The 13,989-nt window shown below is 53.8% G+C and overlaps 1 protein-coding gene across 1 annotated transcript; it reads left to right on the top strand.

Annotated features, from left to right (window-relative positions):
* Positions 1 to 264: 264 nt before the first annotated feature.
* RRP9 (ribosomal RNA processing 9, U3 small nucleolar RNA binding protein) lies at positions 265 to 7,890 on the top strand. Its single transcript, XM_037128685.2, has 15 exons — positions 265 to 428; positions 711 to 793; positions 3,679 to 3,788; positions 4,176 to 4,243; positions 4,326 to 4,367; positions 4,617 to 4,743; positions 5,301 to 5,425; positions 5,512 to 5,604; positions 6,007 to 6,107; positions 6,187 to 6,321; positions 6,408 to 6,470; positions 6,677 to 6,822; positions 6,895 to 6,974; positions 7,529 to 7,602; positions 7,722 to 7,890. The coding sequence occupies exons 1-15, from the start codon at positions 342 to 344 to the stop codon at positions 7,813 to 7,815; spliced, it is 1,428 nt and encodes a 475-aa protein (XP_036984580.2). The 5' UTR covers positions 265 to 341; the 3' UTR covers positions 7,816 to 7,890.
* The last annotated feature ends 6,099 nt before the right edge of the window (positions 7,891 to 13,989 follow it).

Genomic DNA, 13,989 nt, shown 5'->3' with positions numbered 1-13,989 from the left:
CAGCGTCCAAGGGGCGAAAACACAGAGACGGCCCCAGGTTCGCCCCGCCTTAGACATCAGCTAAATAGCGGTGCGCACGCGCTGCATCTCAAGCCGGAAGAACCCGGAACAGGCGGTCTCCAACCGAGCCTACCGGAGGTCTAGGGGGCGTGGCCACAGGCATTTACCCACTGGGTGATTGGGGGGCGTGGTATAGCTCACCAAAAGACCCAATGATGTCGTAGGAGGCGGGGCCCGCCGGGCAGTGAGGGCCTATCAGGGCGCAGAGTCTTGCGAGATCTCCTGGATTCGGCAGCCACGTGAGTGCCCCCGCGGCGGCCGCGACACTCAACGCGGTCAACATGCCGGCGACAGCGGTGGCTCGGAAGCGGGGAAAGCCTGTCTCGGGGGAGCGGGCCGGTGCGGGAGCTGGCAAGCGGCGGCGGAAGGTGAGAGTGGCGTTTCTCAGGGCCGAGATCAGACCTGCTCCTGGGACCACTGTCATCCCACCTTCATCCCCTCCTTTCCCCTCCTCGGCCCCCTCGACCCACTCCCCGACCATTCTCCCGGGATTCCAGCTGGAGTCAGCTTCGCTTCTCTGACCGCTGGCCAAATCCTAGACTGCCGTTTCCAGTCCCAGGGCTCTCGACAGATCGGAAGGGGCCCTTGGTCAGTGCCGGAGTGGTCGGAACCCCTGACCTGTGAAAGGATCATTCTCGTATAATTTCCAGGCTGACTCTTCCGAGGACAAGGGAAAGTCCAAGGGCGGCGGCAAGATGAATGAGGAGATCTCCAGCGACTCCGAGAGTGAGAGGTGAGCTCTGCTTTTCTGCTTAGTGAGTGGTAGGGAGCGCTGAGGCCCATGGTGCGTGGAAGTCTCAGTGAGTGAGAACCCCCTCTCTTGGCTCACAAGCCTTGGCTCTTTTCTCCAGTTTCTGATCTTGAGAAGCCTCATCTCCTGCCCCGCGGGGTCTGTGTGTGGAGAGGAGACCCCCAGCCCCAATTGGAGACCAGGGAGACCTCTCTGGCACATGGCTGGGTGCAGGGAGCTGAGTCCAGGCAGGACTGACTTGGAAGGGGAGGAGGATGCAAGAAGTGCTGGCTAGTTCTTCACTCCCTTTTTCCACAATTCGCAATTTCTGGTCTTCCCCTGGCTTGCAACAGAGGCCGGGCACTGACTTCACTTTTGAGAGCACAGAGGTGAGCAGGCAGGTGAAGACCGAACGTGTGGTAATGGGATGTCTTACCACCATGTGTTCTGGGAAGAGACGAGGGGCATTTAAATAGGGCCTGGAGAGGTGAGGAGCCCCTCGTGGAGCGGTGGGGAAGGCGTTGAGGGGTCAGAGGAAGGTGCAGGGTGTAAGTGTGCCGAACGGGAGGTGGGGAGATGAAGTCCAGGTGGTGGCTGCGTCCAGCTTGCCGAGGGCTTTGAGTACCTCCCTCGTCCTGTCTGGTGACAGGAGTGGGGCAAGTGGCAGGGTTTCCCAGGGGGCTAGCAGAAGTCCTCATACCCCGGAGTCCTGGTGCCTGTCTTAAGCGCTCTGGCTTTGGAAATTCTGCTTCTCATACTGACTCTGTGTTGGCCTTACCCTGCTCACAGGGAGACTTAAGGTGCTTTGCTTAGTCCTGAGGTCACGGTGGGTGGGTGGGTGGGTGGGTGTGTGCCGAGCCCTCTGCTAAGCACTTTTAAGTGGTTTTAAAATGTGTTGTGAGATGCCTTAGATACAGAAGAGTCAAGGAAGCATGTTTGTACTGTAGAATGTGGTGAGCACAGGATGACCTCTGGGCACTCACCACTCAGGTCATGAACTTGACCATTTGCAGCAACTTACAAGCCCCAGTTGCCATTCCTGATTCGAGTTACTAATTTCTTTGGTTTCCTCCTTTCCTTCCTTTTTCTCTTTCTGTTTTTCATTTTCTCATTCAGTTCTAACGTACATGTAGCGACATCCACCTTTTTTAGAGGACAGTTCTGTGGGTTTGACAGGTGCATGCCACCGTGGAGATACAGAATGGTTTCATCACCCTTCTGAATTCTCCCTGCTTTCTTTTTTTTAATTTTTTATTCTTTTTAAAGATTTTATTTATTTATCTTTAGAGGGGAAGGGAAGGAGAGAGGGAGAGAAACATCAATGTATGGTTGCCTTTCGTGCGTCCCCTGCTGGGAACTGGCCTGCAGGGAGTCGGCCTGCAACCCTGGCATGTGCCCTGACTGGGAATCAAACCACGATTGTCTGGTTCGCAGGTCCGTGCTCAGTCCACTGAGCTACACCAGCCAGGGCCTCCCCTGCTCTATCATAGCCAGTTCTCCCCCACCCCCAACCCATAACCACTGTCCCTAGAGTTTTTTCTTTTTGAGTGTGTCATGTGGGTGGAATCACAGAGTGTATACTTCCCTTGGCTTTTTTTCGGAGTTCTGTCTGGTATGTATGAACTCCTAAACAGGGGATTGGTTAGTCTGGGTAAACTGAGTAGAAGTTCTGACCTTGGCTGTGTAAAGGGCTGAAGGCAGTAAAGTCTCTGGAGCGTGGTCTGGTTTTGAGAGTGCCAGGGTTCTTTTCTGGGAAAGGCATGGGCAAGGTCAGGATTGAGTCCTGGGAACCAGTCGGGGCACCTGACAGGGACCAGATACCTGCCAGCTTGTGATCAGGGACACGGGCTGCCCTGGGTTTTCTGCTCCTGAGTGCCTGGGACCTTCCTGCAGCTCCCAGGACCAGTCAAAGGAGGACTTGTCTTGAGTAAAGTAGTGTCCCAGCTGGTGCAGGGGCCCGGGCATAGAGGGAAGGCGGGAACTTTACCAGCACCAGGTCAAGCCAGGCCTGGTGAGGCCTCCCTGGCCCCTGACCTTAGGACAGAGGATGGTGCTGTGGCAGTGAGGTGATGCAGGCGCTGTGTGTCTGCCTCTCAGGCCTTTGCTCGGATCTGGGCTGGCTGCTCCCCCAGGTCGGGGCGGTGGTTGTGCTGGGAGCTACTGTTCCTGCTCTGCAGGTTGGGTCTCCTGTTTCCTGCCTCTCGGGCCGACCTCGTTCTTTGCTTACCTTCCTATTGGATGAGCTCGTTCTCCATCCTTTATGTATACTTTTTAAAGATTTTGTAAATTTACTTTTAGAGAGAGGAAGGGAGAGAAACATCAATGCGTGCTTGCCTCCGGAGTGCCCCTTACTGGGGACCTGGCCCGCAACCCAGGCATGTGCTCTGACTGGGAATCCAATCAGTGACCCTTTGGTTTGCAGGCCTGCACTCAGTCCACTGAGCCACACCATCTTTAAAAGAGGGAGGAAAGACCCATCCTGTGGCCTTTGGGACGGCTGACGGTGTCTTCAGTTGTCACGATGATGTGACTGCGTGGGTGTCCAGGGGTTAGCGTTAGAGTTCTGTGTGTGTGGCTCGTGTGTCTTCCCACTCTCAGGGCTGCTGTGGAGATGTTTGCAACGTTCCTGACTCTTCGTACACGACCTGAGTTTTCTCAGGAGCCTGTAGAACCTTCGCTTCCCCTGCAGAGCTGAGAGATGTCACAGTGGTCCCTTTGGGTTTGGGTCTGTTTTCACGCTTGTGTCAGGCAGTGGGCGGGCCCTTTATATTCTGCACGTGTAAGCATTGGCCATGAGGGCTGGCAGGGGGAGCAGCCAGCGGGGCATGGTTCTAGAAGCCGGAGGAGTGGGGTGAGCACCCTCAAACCCAGTCCCCCCCGGCCCACAGCCTAGCTCCCAGGAGGGCAGAGGAGGAGGAGCAGGAGGAGCTGGAGGAGACTGCGCAGGAGAAGAAGCTGCGCTTGGCCAAGCTCTACCTGGAACAGCTGAGGGAGCAAGGTGAGCCTGGGAGCTGGGTAGGGGAGGGGCGGAGCCTGTGCCGAAGGGCCCTGCTGCGGCCCCTGACCCTGCTGGGGGCCTGAGGCAGGTTCCCAGTGTACTGTGGGGGCTGCTGGTACTGGCTGCCCTGTGGGAATGTGGCCAGAGTTCTAATGGGCTTTAGGGGCCGGCCAGACCTTCAAGGGGCTTTAAACAGATCTGAGAGGTAAAGGCAGGCCGAGAGGAGGAAGAGACATCAGGCCCTTCCCCCTTTGCCTGAGGCAGCCTGAACTGCTCGTGGGATACCACCCAAGTGTTTGGGGCCTAGGACGGGGGTGGGGGGTGGGGATGGGAAGGGAAAAGTGGGGTCTTGGCCTGGGTTGACCTGGTCTGGTCTGCCCTTCCCAGAGGAGGAGAAGGCTGAAGCTCGCGAGTTTGAGGAGGACCAGGTGGCAGGGCGCCTGAAGGAGGATGTGGTGCGTGTGCGGGGGGTGGTGCTGGGGGAAGGGGTGGGGCTTGTCTGGCTCCTGGGACCTCACGCCTGTCCTCTCTGTGCAGCTGGAGCAGAGGGGCAGGCTGCAGAAGGCGGTGGCGAAGGAGGTGAGTGGGCAGCGCACTTGGTGCAAGATTGAAGGGAACTGGGGTCCCTCCTTGGTTGGTGGCAGATGGCTCGGCCGGGGACTCGGACCCTGGGGTCTTTGAGAACATGGTGGGCACTTGGTCAGACAGGGTCGGCTCAGGGCTTGGTCCCCTTGCAGCCCTGGGTCAGTGCCTCTGGGTGGGGAGGGTGTGTGAGCAGGTGGGGGGCCTCCCTGCCCCAGTCCCAGTGACCCCGCCCTGCCTGCCCAGATCCAGGCCCCAGCCCCGGGCGACATTCGAGTCTTGCGCGGCCACCAGCTCTCCATCACGTGTTTGGTCATCACCCCCGATGACTTGGCCATCTTTTCCGCTGCCAAAGACTGCACCATCATTAAGTGTGAGTGAGTGCCCGGGGTGGGGGGCTGGTTTGGGAGGAAGGAGAGATTGGCAAACTAAGCCCCGGTGGGGAAGCTTCTAGAGGCAGGTTTGCTCCCACAGAAGTGTTTCTGGGCGACAGTGGATGCTTCTGCCCTGGAGCAGGGCTTGGGAGCTTCCTGTCACTGTCATTGGAGACGAGTGAGCAGGGGCAGGATGGTGCCCTATTGGGAATCCATGCTGCTGGTGGGTGGCCCGGTGAGGGCCCCGAGGCTCAGCACCGCCAGGGATCCAGCGCCTGGTCCTCCCGGCTCCCAGCCCCCTCCCCACAGCAGGGACAGGAAGAACTGGAACCACTGGCCCCAAAGAACTTTCCTCTCCCTTCTCTTCTGGGCTTCGTGGCTGCCCTGCCAGGTCATTGCTTCCACCTAACAGATGAGGCGACCTGCCCAGGGGCTCCCAGTGGCTGAGCCGGCTCTGATTGGGGCCAGGACCTCTCCCATGGCCCCATCTTCCCATGGTGGGGAGGTCCCCAGCCCGTCCTACCCCGTCCTAGTACCTCTCTTCTCCCGGTGTCAGGGAGTGTGGAGAGTGGACGGAAGCTTCATGTGATCCCACGAGCCAAGAAGGGCGTGGAGGGGCAGTCCCTGGGCCACAGCAGCCACATCCTCTGCATGGCCATCTCCTCCGATGGCAAGTACCTCGTAAGGCATGGTGGGCCCTGGGGGTGGGGGAGGGGGCTGGGCATGCAGTGGGTGCCCGCCTGTGGCCACTGTCCTCTTCCCTGCAGGCCTCGGGCGACCGCAGCAGGCTCATTCTCATTTGGGAGGCCCAGAGCTGCAGGCACCTGTACACCTTCACGGGACACCGGGACGCCGTGTCGGTGAGCAGGGGGCCTCGGGCGGACATGGTCCAGGCTTGGTGCTGGGCCCTGGGGGGTGGGGTGAAGGGGGCAGAGGGTTGCTGCCATCCTCAGGGAACCTGTGCTGTGGCGTAGCAAATGGCATTGTCAAAGCCACGAGCTGGCTAAAAGGGTAGGAGGGAGCTGGGGTCTGCGCCGAGCTCACCCGGGGGCAGGGAGCCTCTGATAAGTCCGCAGCTGCTCTCCAGCAGGCGAGCTGAGGGCAGGGCAGGGGAGCGGGCCCTGGCTCCAGAGAGGGCTGCACAGAACAGCCGAACGGCGCCCGGGGTGGGGTGGGGGGGTCGGCTCCCTGTGCCAGTGTGACTTGCTTTTCAGGAAGCCCTCTCTGGGCCTGACCTCTGTGTCCTTTGTCTGCCTCCCCAGGGGCTGGCGTTCCGCAGAGGCACCCACCAGCTCTACAGCACGTCCCACGACCGCTCTGTAAAGGTGTGGAATGTGGCAGAGAACTCCTACGTGGAGACACTGTGAGTGTGCGTGGGCAGAGGGTGTGCGGGTGTGTGGGTGCGAGTTCACGGGGGACCCCATCTTCTGTCCCCTCTCCAGCTTCGGGCACCAGGACGCTGTGGCTGCCCTGGATGCTCTGAGCAGGGAGTGCTGCGTGACGGCAGGGGGCCGTGACGGGACCGTGCGTGTGTGGAAGATCCCTGAGGAGTCCCAGCTTGTCTTCTATGGCCACCAGTAAGGCCTCGACTGCGCCGGGTGGGGGCTCCATGGGCTGGGGGGTGGGGGACAAGGGCCGCACCCCTCACTGCTCCTTCCTCCAGGGGCTCCATCGACAGCATCCAGCTCATCAATGAGGAGCACATGGTGTCGGGCGCAGACGATGGGTAAGGGCTGCCCCTGGGGGTCTCCTGCCACCGCACCACTCCTGCGCTTCCTGGTCAGAGGCAGGTGTGACCCCCATGAGTACATGAGGACACCAGGGCAGGCTCAGGCATCTTCCCCTGCGTCCCATGGCTGGTGGGCACTGGGTCCCCTCCCACCGTGCAGCCTCTCGGCCCCGCCCCTCACGGACCCTGCTCCCTGTCCGCAGCTCTGTGGCCTTGTGGGGCCTCTCCAAGAAACGGCCGCTCGCCCTGCAGCGTGAGGCCCACGGGCTGCGGGGGGTGCCGGGCCTGGAGCAGCCCTTCTGGGTGTCGTCGGTGGCGGCCCTGCTCAACACAGACCTGGTGGCCACAGGTGAGCACCCTGCGCTGCGGTGAGGAGGGCCTGGGGGGCTGGCGCGGCGCTCACTGTCTCCCCGGCCCTCAGGCTCCCACAGCTCCTGCGTGCGGCTCTGGCGGTGCGGCGAGGGCTTCCGGCAGCTTGACCTTCTCTGCGACATCCCCCTGGTGAGGGGGCCTGAGTGCCCAGCCCGTCAGGGTCATCTGTGCCTTGTCTTTATAGCCCAGCTCCTGGCATGGGCCTGGCAGGAGCCCTCCCTCCACCTCTCCCCTCTCTCCCCTCCTCCACTGCCTGCCCTGCCCCGTGCGCTGCGGTTCAGGGCAGGAGCAGCCGGGGCCCAGGTGTGGAGGGCCTGGCCCCGTGTTGGTTCCGCGTGGCTGGGGCCAGATGGATGCTAAGCGAGGGCGTGCCAACTTGGGTGACCTTGGGAAGAGTGGCAGGTCTGTCGGTGACACGGGGTCCCCCACAGCCAGGAGCCACGCCCTGGGCCACACCAACATCCTAGGCATGTATGGTCTCCTTAATCCTCACGAAGCTTCCTCGTCTCACCGCGTGGAGGCTGAGGCCCTGAGGGGTCACGGGCTGGCCCAGGTGGCAGGAGGTGGAGCAGGGCTTGAACCCAGGTCTGGGGAGGCCAGACCCTGAGTGGTGGTGCTCAGGCTATTGTGGTGGTGGGGGCGTCTGTTCTCACATCCTCTGCGTTGTCCCTCCCTTTTCTCAGGTGGGCTTTATCAATAGCCTCAAGTTCTCCAGCTCCGGGGACTTCCTGGTGGCCGGGGTGGGGCAGGAGCACAGGTATGGGGCCCCCGTGTAGTGTGGTGGGGAAGGTGGCACTTGGTTGGTGGCTGGGTGGGAATGGGGGGTGGGATGGCAGGAGCAGCTGCGCTGGCCCCAGCTTCTACCTCACCCCACAGGCTGGGCCGATGGTGGCGGATCAAAGAGGCTCGGAACTCCGTCTGTATCATCCCTCTTCGAAGGGCCCCCCGGCCCACGGCCACGAGCTCCTGACATCCTCCCACCTTTATTTAAGTCCTTCCCAAGCCATGCCCCCCCCTCTTTGTATTAAAAGTCTCCTCTTTTGGACCTTGTCTCTTTGCAGCTTCTTGGGTGGGAAGGGAGGGAGGGAGGAAGGGAGGGAGGAAGGAAAGAGGGAGGGAGGGAGGGAAGGAAGGAGGGGGTGGCAGGGACTGTGGGTTGGAAAAGGCCTGCAGAGGGTGGCCTGAGGCTTCCTGTCCTTTTCCAGGAACATGAGGTTGGAGCCATCAGCCCGCTCCTGGCTCCTGGTCCCTGAGTGTCCTCTGTGACCTCATTAGGCCAGCTCCCTGCTCTCTGCTCCAGGCTGGGAGGGCTCAGAAGCTGCTGGCCCCTCAGCTGAAAGCCCCACTGTCCAAGCATGTGGAAGGGCAGGCTGTGGATCTGAACTGAAACAAAGACAGCTGGGCCTCCAAGTCAGGCTGGCCCACCTCCACCAGGCCAGGTCGGCAAGCTGGAGGGGACAGACTGCCCTGGCCAGGCTGCATGACCCACCACGGCAGTGACCCTGCCTGGTACACGTGTCAGGAACTTGGTGTCTCCTGATTTCACCAGCCGGGTAGTTCACTCCCGCCTGGGGCAGAGGGGATGGGGAGGTGGGAGGCAGCTGGAGGTGCCGACAGCAGCACCTGCGTCTCCCCAGTGGGGATGAGGCCTGTTAGGGACTCTGCTCTTATATCACATTGCAAGCAGCACGGAAATGCCCCGAATAGGTGAACCCATTTCCTATGGGCACATTCCCAGGGAGAAACTGAGGTTGGAAAATGCACGCCCTCAGCATTGAAACATCGCTCCTATGGCTTCGGTGCTCAGCTGTGGTCAGCCGAGGCCGCCTCGCTGTAATGGGGCTCCTGTTTACTTATATTAGCTGTGGCAGAAGACACAAAGTAGACCATTTTAACCCTCTCTTTTTTTTTTTTTTTTAAGATTTATTTATCTTTAGAGGGGAAGGGAAGGAGAGAGGGAGAGAAATATCAATGTGTGGTTGCCTCTCGCATACTCCTTACTGGGGACCTGGCCCGCAACCCAGGCTTGTGCTTTGACTGGGATTCGAACTGGGGACCCTTTGGTTTGCAGGCCAGCACTCAGTCCACTGAGCCACACCAGCCAGGGCTTTGCTGAGATTTTTGAATTTGTAAAATTTATGCCTTACACCAAATTGGAGAAGTTTTGTGTTTTTTTTAAATATTTTATTTATTTATTTTTCGAGAGAGGGGAAGGGAAGGAGAAAGAGTGGGAGAGAAACATCAATGTGTGGTTGCCTCTCGTGAGTCCCCTGCTGGGAATTGGCCTAGCAACCCAGGCATGTGCCCTGACTGGGAATCGAACCTCGATACTCTGGTTCGCAGGCCCGCGCTCAATCCACTGAGTTACGCTAGCCAGGGCTAAATTGGAGAAGTTTTTAGCCTTTATTCAAAATTTTTTTCTGCAGTAATTTCTGGGACTTCAGTAACGTAAATGTCAGACCTTTTGATACCATTCTGTATATTAGTGTCTTTATTTTTTTTGAATATTTTTTCTGTTGAGATTAATTTCTATGCTCCGAATTCAAGTCCACTGATTGATTTCTCTATTCTGTTAACAAGCCGGTCAGTGAATTCTTTATTTCAGATACTGTGTTTTACAAGTAGAAAATGTCCGTGTTGTTTCTTTTTTGTTTTATTTTTACGTCTCTTCTGAGAATGCCCATCTTTCCGATCCATTAGGAAGGGCCCATCTTTCCCTCCGGGATGACGGTTGTACTAACAGCTTGGAGTCTCTGAGAAACTGCCAGTGGTGATTGGTGGTTGGACTGTCCTGGCTCCTCACTGGTTGGGTGATTTTGGATGGGGTCCAGGACATTTCCTCCAGCCAAGGAGAGGCCCCTTCACGGGGCCTGTGGCTCACCACCATGCCAATGCCGCTCTGGGACCTAACCTGGGGGCAGAGCCATGGGACAAAACAAAAACGGGAAAAGAAAAGGAAGAAAAAGCAGATGCTGTCCATAGTCTCTGGCTTGAGGCGGTGTCTTTTTCGTCTGATCCTCCGGTAAAAAGGGGGCGGGAAATCCGCTCTCTTGGATTTCCGGGTGCTGACCTCACTTGCGCAGTTCTGCCTTGGGGCCACCCTCAACTTTGACCTGGGAACTGGAACTGGTTGTCCCTCAGGTTTTGGGTTTCTCCCCAGTCCACTCGCTCTTCTTTGTTCTTTGCATTCGTAGTGGTCTGTGGTCATCATCGCGAAGGCCTGGCTGGAGGAGCCCTGCCCTGCCCTGCCCCACTAGTATTGGATTCAACAGTATTCTAAAGAAATTTTATTTTATTGAAAGATTATATTTATTTATTTTTAGAGAGAGGGGAAGGGAAGTAGAAAGAAAGGGAGAGAAACATCAATGTGCGAAAGATATGTCCATTAGTTGCCTCTTGCACACGCCAAGCTGGGGACCTGGCCTGTAAGCCAGGCATGTGCCCTGACTGGGAATCGAACCAGTGACCTTTAAGTTTGCACTCAGTTCACGGAGCCACACCAGCCAGGGCTGTTGTCTTTTGATGAACAGACAGTTTTAGTTGGAGTGAAGTCCAGTCTGTCAATATTTCACACTGAGTGCTTTCTCTGTTCTAAGGAATCTTTGTCAACTCCAAGGTCACAAAGTAATTCTCATGAGTTTTCTCCTGTAAGATTTATAGTTTCAGCTTTAGTTTTTGTTTAGGCCTATGATAGATCTTGAGTTAATTTTTTTTGTCTTTGATGTTAGATAAGGGTTAAGATTTTCTTTTCCATTGAAAAATGCATTTTCTTTCTGCATTGAATTTTCTTGGTACATTAAAAAATCAATAGACTTTGTACATGTGAGTCTATTTCTGGCTTCTCTGTTCTGTTTCATTGATCTGTCTCTTCCTACACTAAAGCTGCGTTGTCTTGATTACTGTAACTTTATAGTTTTTCATGACAGTAAACCATTGTCTTGAAATCAGATGATGTAAATCCTTCAAATTTGTACTTCTAATCAAGAATTTTCCAACTGCTGCCCTGACTGGTGTGGCTCAGTGAATTGAGCGCCCACCTGTGATCTGAAAGGTCTCTGGTTCAACTCCTGGTCAGGGCATGTGTCTAGGTTTCAGGCCAGGTCCCTGGTTGGGGGTGTGTGAGAGGCAACCACACATTGATGTTTCTCTCCCTCTCTCCCTCCCCTCCCCTCTCTCTGAAAAATAAATAAAATCTTTAAAAATGAAAGAAAACTATCTCCCAACTATTTATTGATGTATAGTACCATTGTGTCTTTCAATTTTGGGAGTGCTTTTTATTTTGAAACAGCTTTTTTGGAATATAATTCATGCTGTGGAGTTCACCCATTTAAAGCGTACAACTCAGCGGAGTTTAGTATATTCACAGACATGTGCAGGCAACACTGTGGGTACCTTGCATGCTTGCTAGATTCCCTTATTAGTATTTAGGATAGACATATTTGGAAGCTTTTATGTGAATCACTTTTTAAAAATTTTTAGGGGACTTCCGGCCAAGATGGAGGCATAGGTGGAAACACCGTGCCTGTGCCTCCTTGCACAACCAAAATTAAAGACAACAAAGAATTAGAAACAAAAACACAACCAGAACAAACAGAAATTAAACTGTACAAAAGTCCGACAACCATTCAACCAGACTGGTGAGAGGGGCAGAATCGGCAGCTGGTGGAGAGGGGTCACAGTAGGAAAAGGCGGTGGCAGCCAGACCCAGGAGCTCGGGCAGCAGGGCGCTAATCGAGGTCACACATTCGAGCACAGATAAACTAGGCAAAAATGGGCAGCGAGACAGACCCAGCAACCCAGGGCTCCAGCGACAGGAAATAAAGCCTAAAAGCACTGATTGAAAAGGTGCCTGCTTGTGGGAAGTGGCAGAGGGGACTGAAATCTGAGAGAGAGCAGAACAAACGCCATTGCTCCCTCTCTGACTCTGCTCCCACATACAGTGTCACAACCTAGCAACTGGGTGGCCCCACCCTGGTGAACACCTAAGGCTCCGCACCTCATACTTAACAGGCATGACCTGACCAAAAATTGCTCAATCAGAAGAGCAGATCAAAGCCCCAGAGCCAATACTTTTAAGCAACCAAGAGATAGCTAACTATCAGATGCACAGTTCAAACCACTGGTGATCAGGATGCTCACAGAACTGGTTGATTTTGTTCACAAAGTAGATGAGGAAATGAAGGCTACACTAAGTGAAATGAAGGAAAATGCACAGGGAACCAATAGTGATGGAAAGAAAACTGGGACTCAAATCAATGGAGTAGACCAGAAGGAAGAAAGAAACAACCAAACAGAAAAGAATGAAGAAACAAGAATACTTGTTGAATGAGGAGAGGCTTAGGAACCTCCAGGACATCTTTAAACATTCCAACATCTGAATCATAGGGGTACCAGAAGGGGAAGAGGAAGAGCAACAAGTGGAAACATTATTTGAACAAATAATAAAGGAGAACTCCCCCAGTCTGGCAAAGGAAATAGACTTTCAGGAAGTCCAGGAAGCTCAGAGAGTCCCACAGAAGTTGGACCCAAGGAGGGAAATACCAAGGCACATCATAATTATATTAGCCAAAATTAAAATGAAGGAGAGAATCCTAGAAGCAGCAAGAGCTAAGGGGACAGTCACCTACAAAGGAGTCCCCATCAGACTGTCAGCAGATTTCTCAAGAGACCTTACAGGCAAGAAGGGGCTGGAAAGAAGTATTGCAAGTCATGAAAGGCATGGACCTACATCCAAGATTGCTCTATTCAGCAAAGCTTTCATTTAGAATGGAAGGACAGATAAAATGCTTCTCAGATAAGGTCAAGTTCAAGGAGTTCAAGCCCTTACTATATGAAATGTTAAAGGGATTTATCTAAGAAAAAGAAAATAAAAAAGATGAACAGTGAAAGGACAGCAAACTCACAGTTATTAACAACCACACCTAAAACAAAAGCAAACTAAGTGGACAGCTAGAAAAGGAGCAGAGCCACAGAAATGGAGATCACATGGAGGGTTAGCAACAGGGGAGTGGGAAGAGGAGAGAGGGGAGAAGGTACAGAGAATAAGTAGCATAGATGGTGGGGAGAAAATAGGGGGAGGGCAAGAGTAGTGTGGGAAATGTAAAAGCTAAAGAACTTATGACACATGGACATGAACTAAAGGGTGGGAATGTGGGTGGGAGGGGTGTGCAGGGTGGAGGGGAATAAGGGGTGGAAATGGGACAACTGTAATGGCATAATCAATAAAATATATTTAAAAAATTTTAGGCATTTTATTTTCTTGCCTTGTTGCACTGGTTAGGACCTTCAGTACATTGTTGAACAGTGGTAAGAGCAAATCTTTCTGTTTTACGTCCATATCTTTATTTTTCAATGTTATTGTCTTTGTAGGATTCTAGGTTGGCTCCCCTCTCCCCAACCCTCCCATGTTTTAGTACTTTACAGTGTTATTCCATTTTCTTTAAAAAAAAAAATAAAAATATATATATATATATATATATATATATATATATATATATATATATATATATATTTAGAGGGGAAGGGAAGGAGAAAGAGAGGGAGAGATCAATGTGTGGTTGTCTCTTACATGGCCCCCACTGGGGACCTGGACCGCAACCCAGGCATGTGCCCTGACTGGGAATTGAACCGGTGACTCTTTTGTTTGCAGGCCAGTGGCTCACTGAGCCACACCAGCCAAGGCTGTTATTTCATTTTCTTCTGGCTTCCATTGGTTTCTGATGACAAGTTTTCTGTTGTGTTAATATTTCTTTCTCTAAAGGTAATGCAACCTTTTTATCTGGTTTTTAAAAACTAAAAAAAAATCTTTTATAACAATTTCACTGTTATGCCTCAACGGAGGTCTTACTGGTATTTATCATGTTTGCATAATTTTTGACTTGTCTTTGAGCTTAATAACCCCCTTTTTTCCCCACCCTTTCCATTTACTTGGATACTGTATTTTTCAGTGTTAGAATTTCTACTTAGTGTTTGTCCTGTTGTTTTAGTTAACATTTGTCTGCTGAAATCCTCCACTTTCCACTCATTTGTCTGCCTTTTTCTCTAAATTCTTTGTTCATTGTATCCTGATTTAAGTCCTAGTAATTGTTTTTAAGTTCTTGTCTGCTAATATTCCAATGTGCGTCACCTATGATCTGCTTCTGTT

This window comes from Artibeus jamaicensis, unplaced genomic scaffold, assembly GCF_021234435.1.
Source record: "Artibeus jamaicensis isolate MK-2021 breed Jamaican fruit bat unplaced genomic scaffold, CSHL_Jam_final contig_519, whole genome shotgun sequence".
Taxonomy (NCBI): domain Eukaryota; kingdom Metazoa; phylum Chordata; class Mammalia; order Chiroptera; family Phyllostomidae; genus Artibeus; species Artibeus jamaicensis.
Note: the sequence above shows the minus strand (reverse complement) of the source record. Positions and strands in the feature narration are given on the sequence as shown.

Bases quoted from the DNA above. Each gene is read 5' to 3' on its own strand.
- RRP9 (XM_037128685.2), top strand. From the start codon at position 342: ATGCCGGCGACAGCGGTGGCTCGGAAGCGGGGAAAGCCTGTCTCGGGG. The intron at 6,471-6,676 runs GTAAGGGCTGCC...CCCTGTCCGCAG, and splicing joins GTGTCGGGCGCAGACGATGG to CTCTGTGGCCTTGTGGGGCC. The intron at 7,603-7,721 runs GTATGGGGCCCC...CTCACCCCACAG, and splicing joins GGGGTGGGGCAGGAGCACAG to GCTGGGCCGATGGTGGCGGA.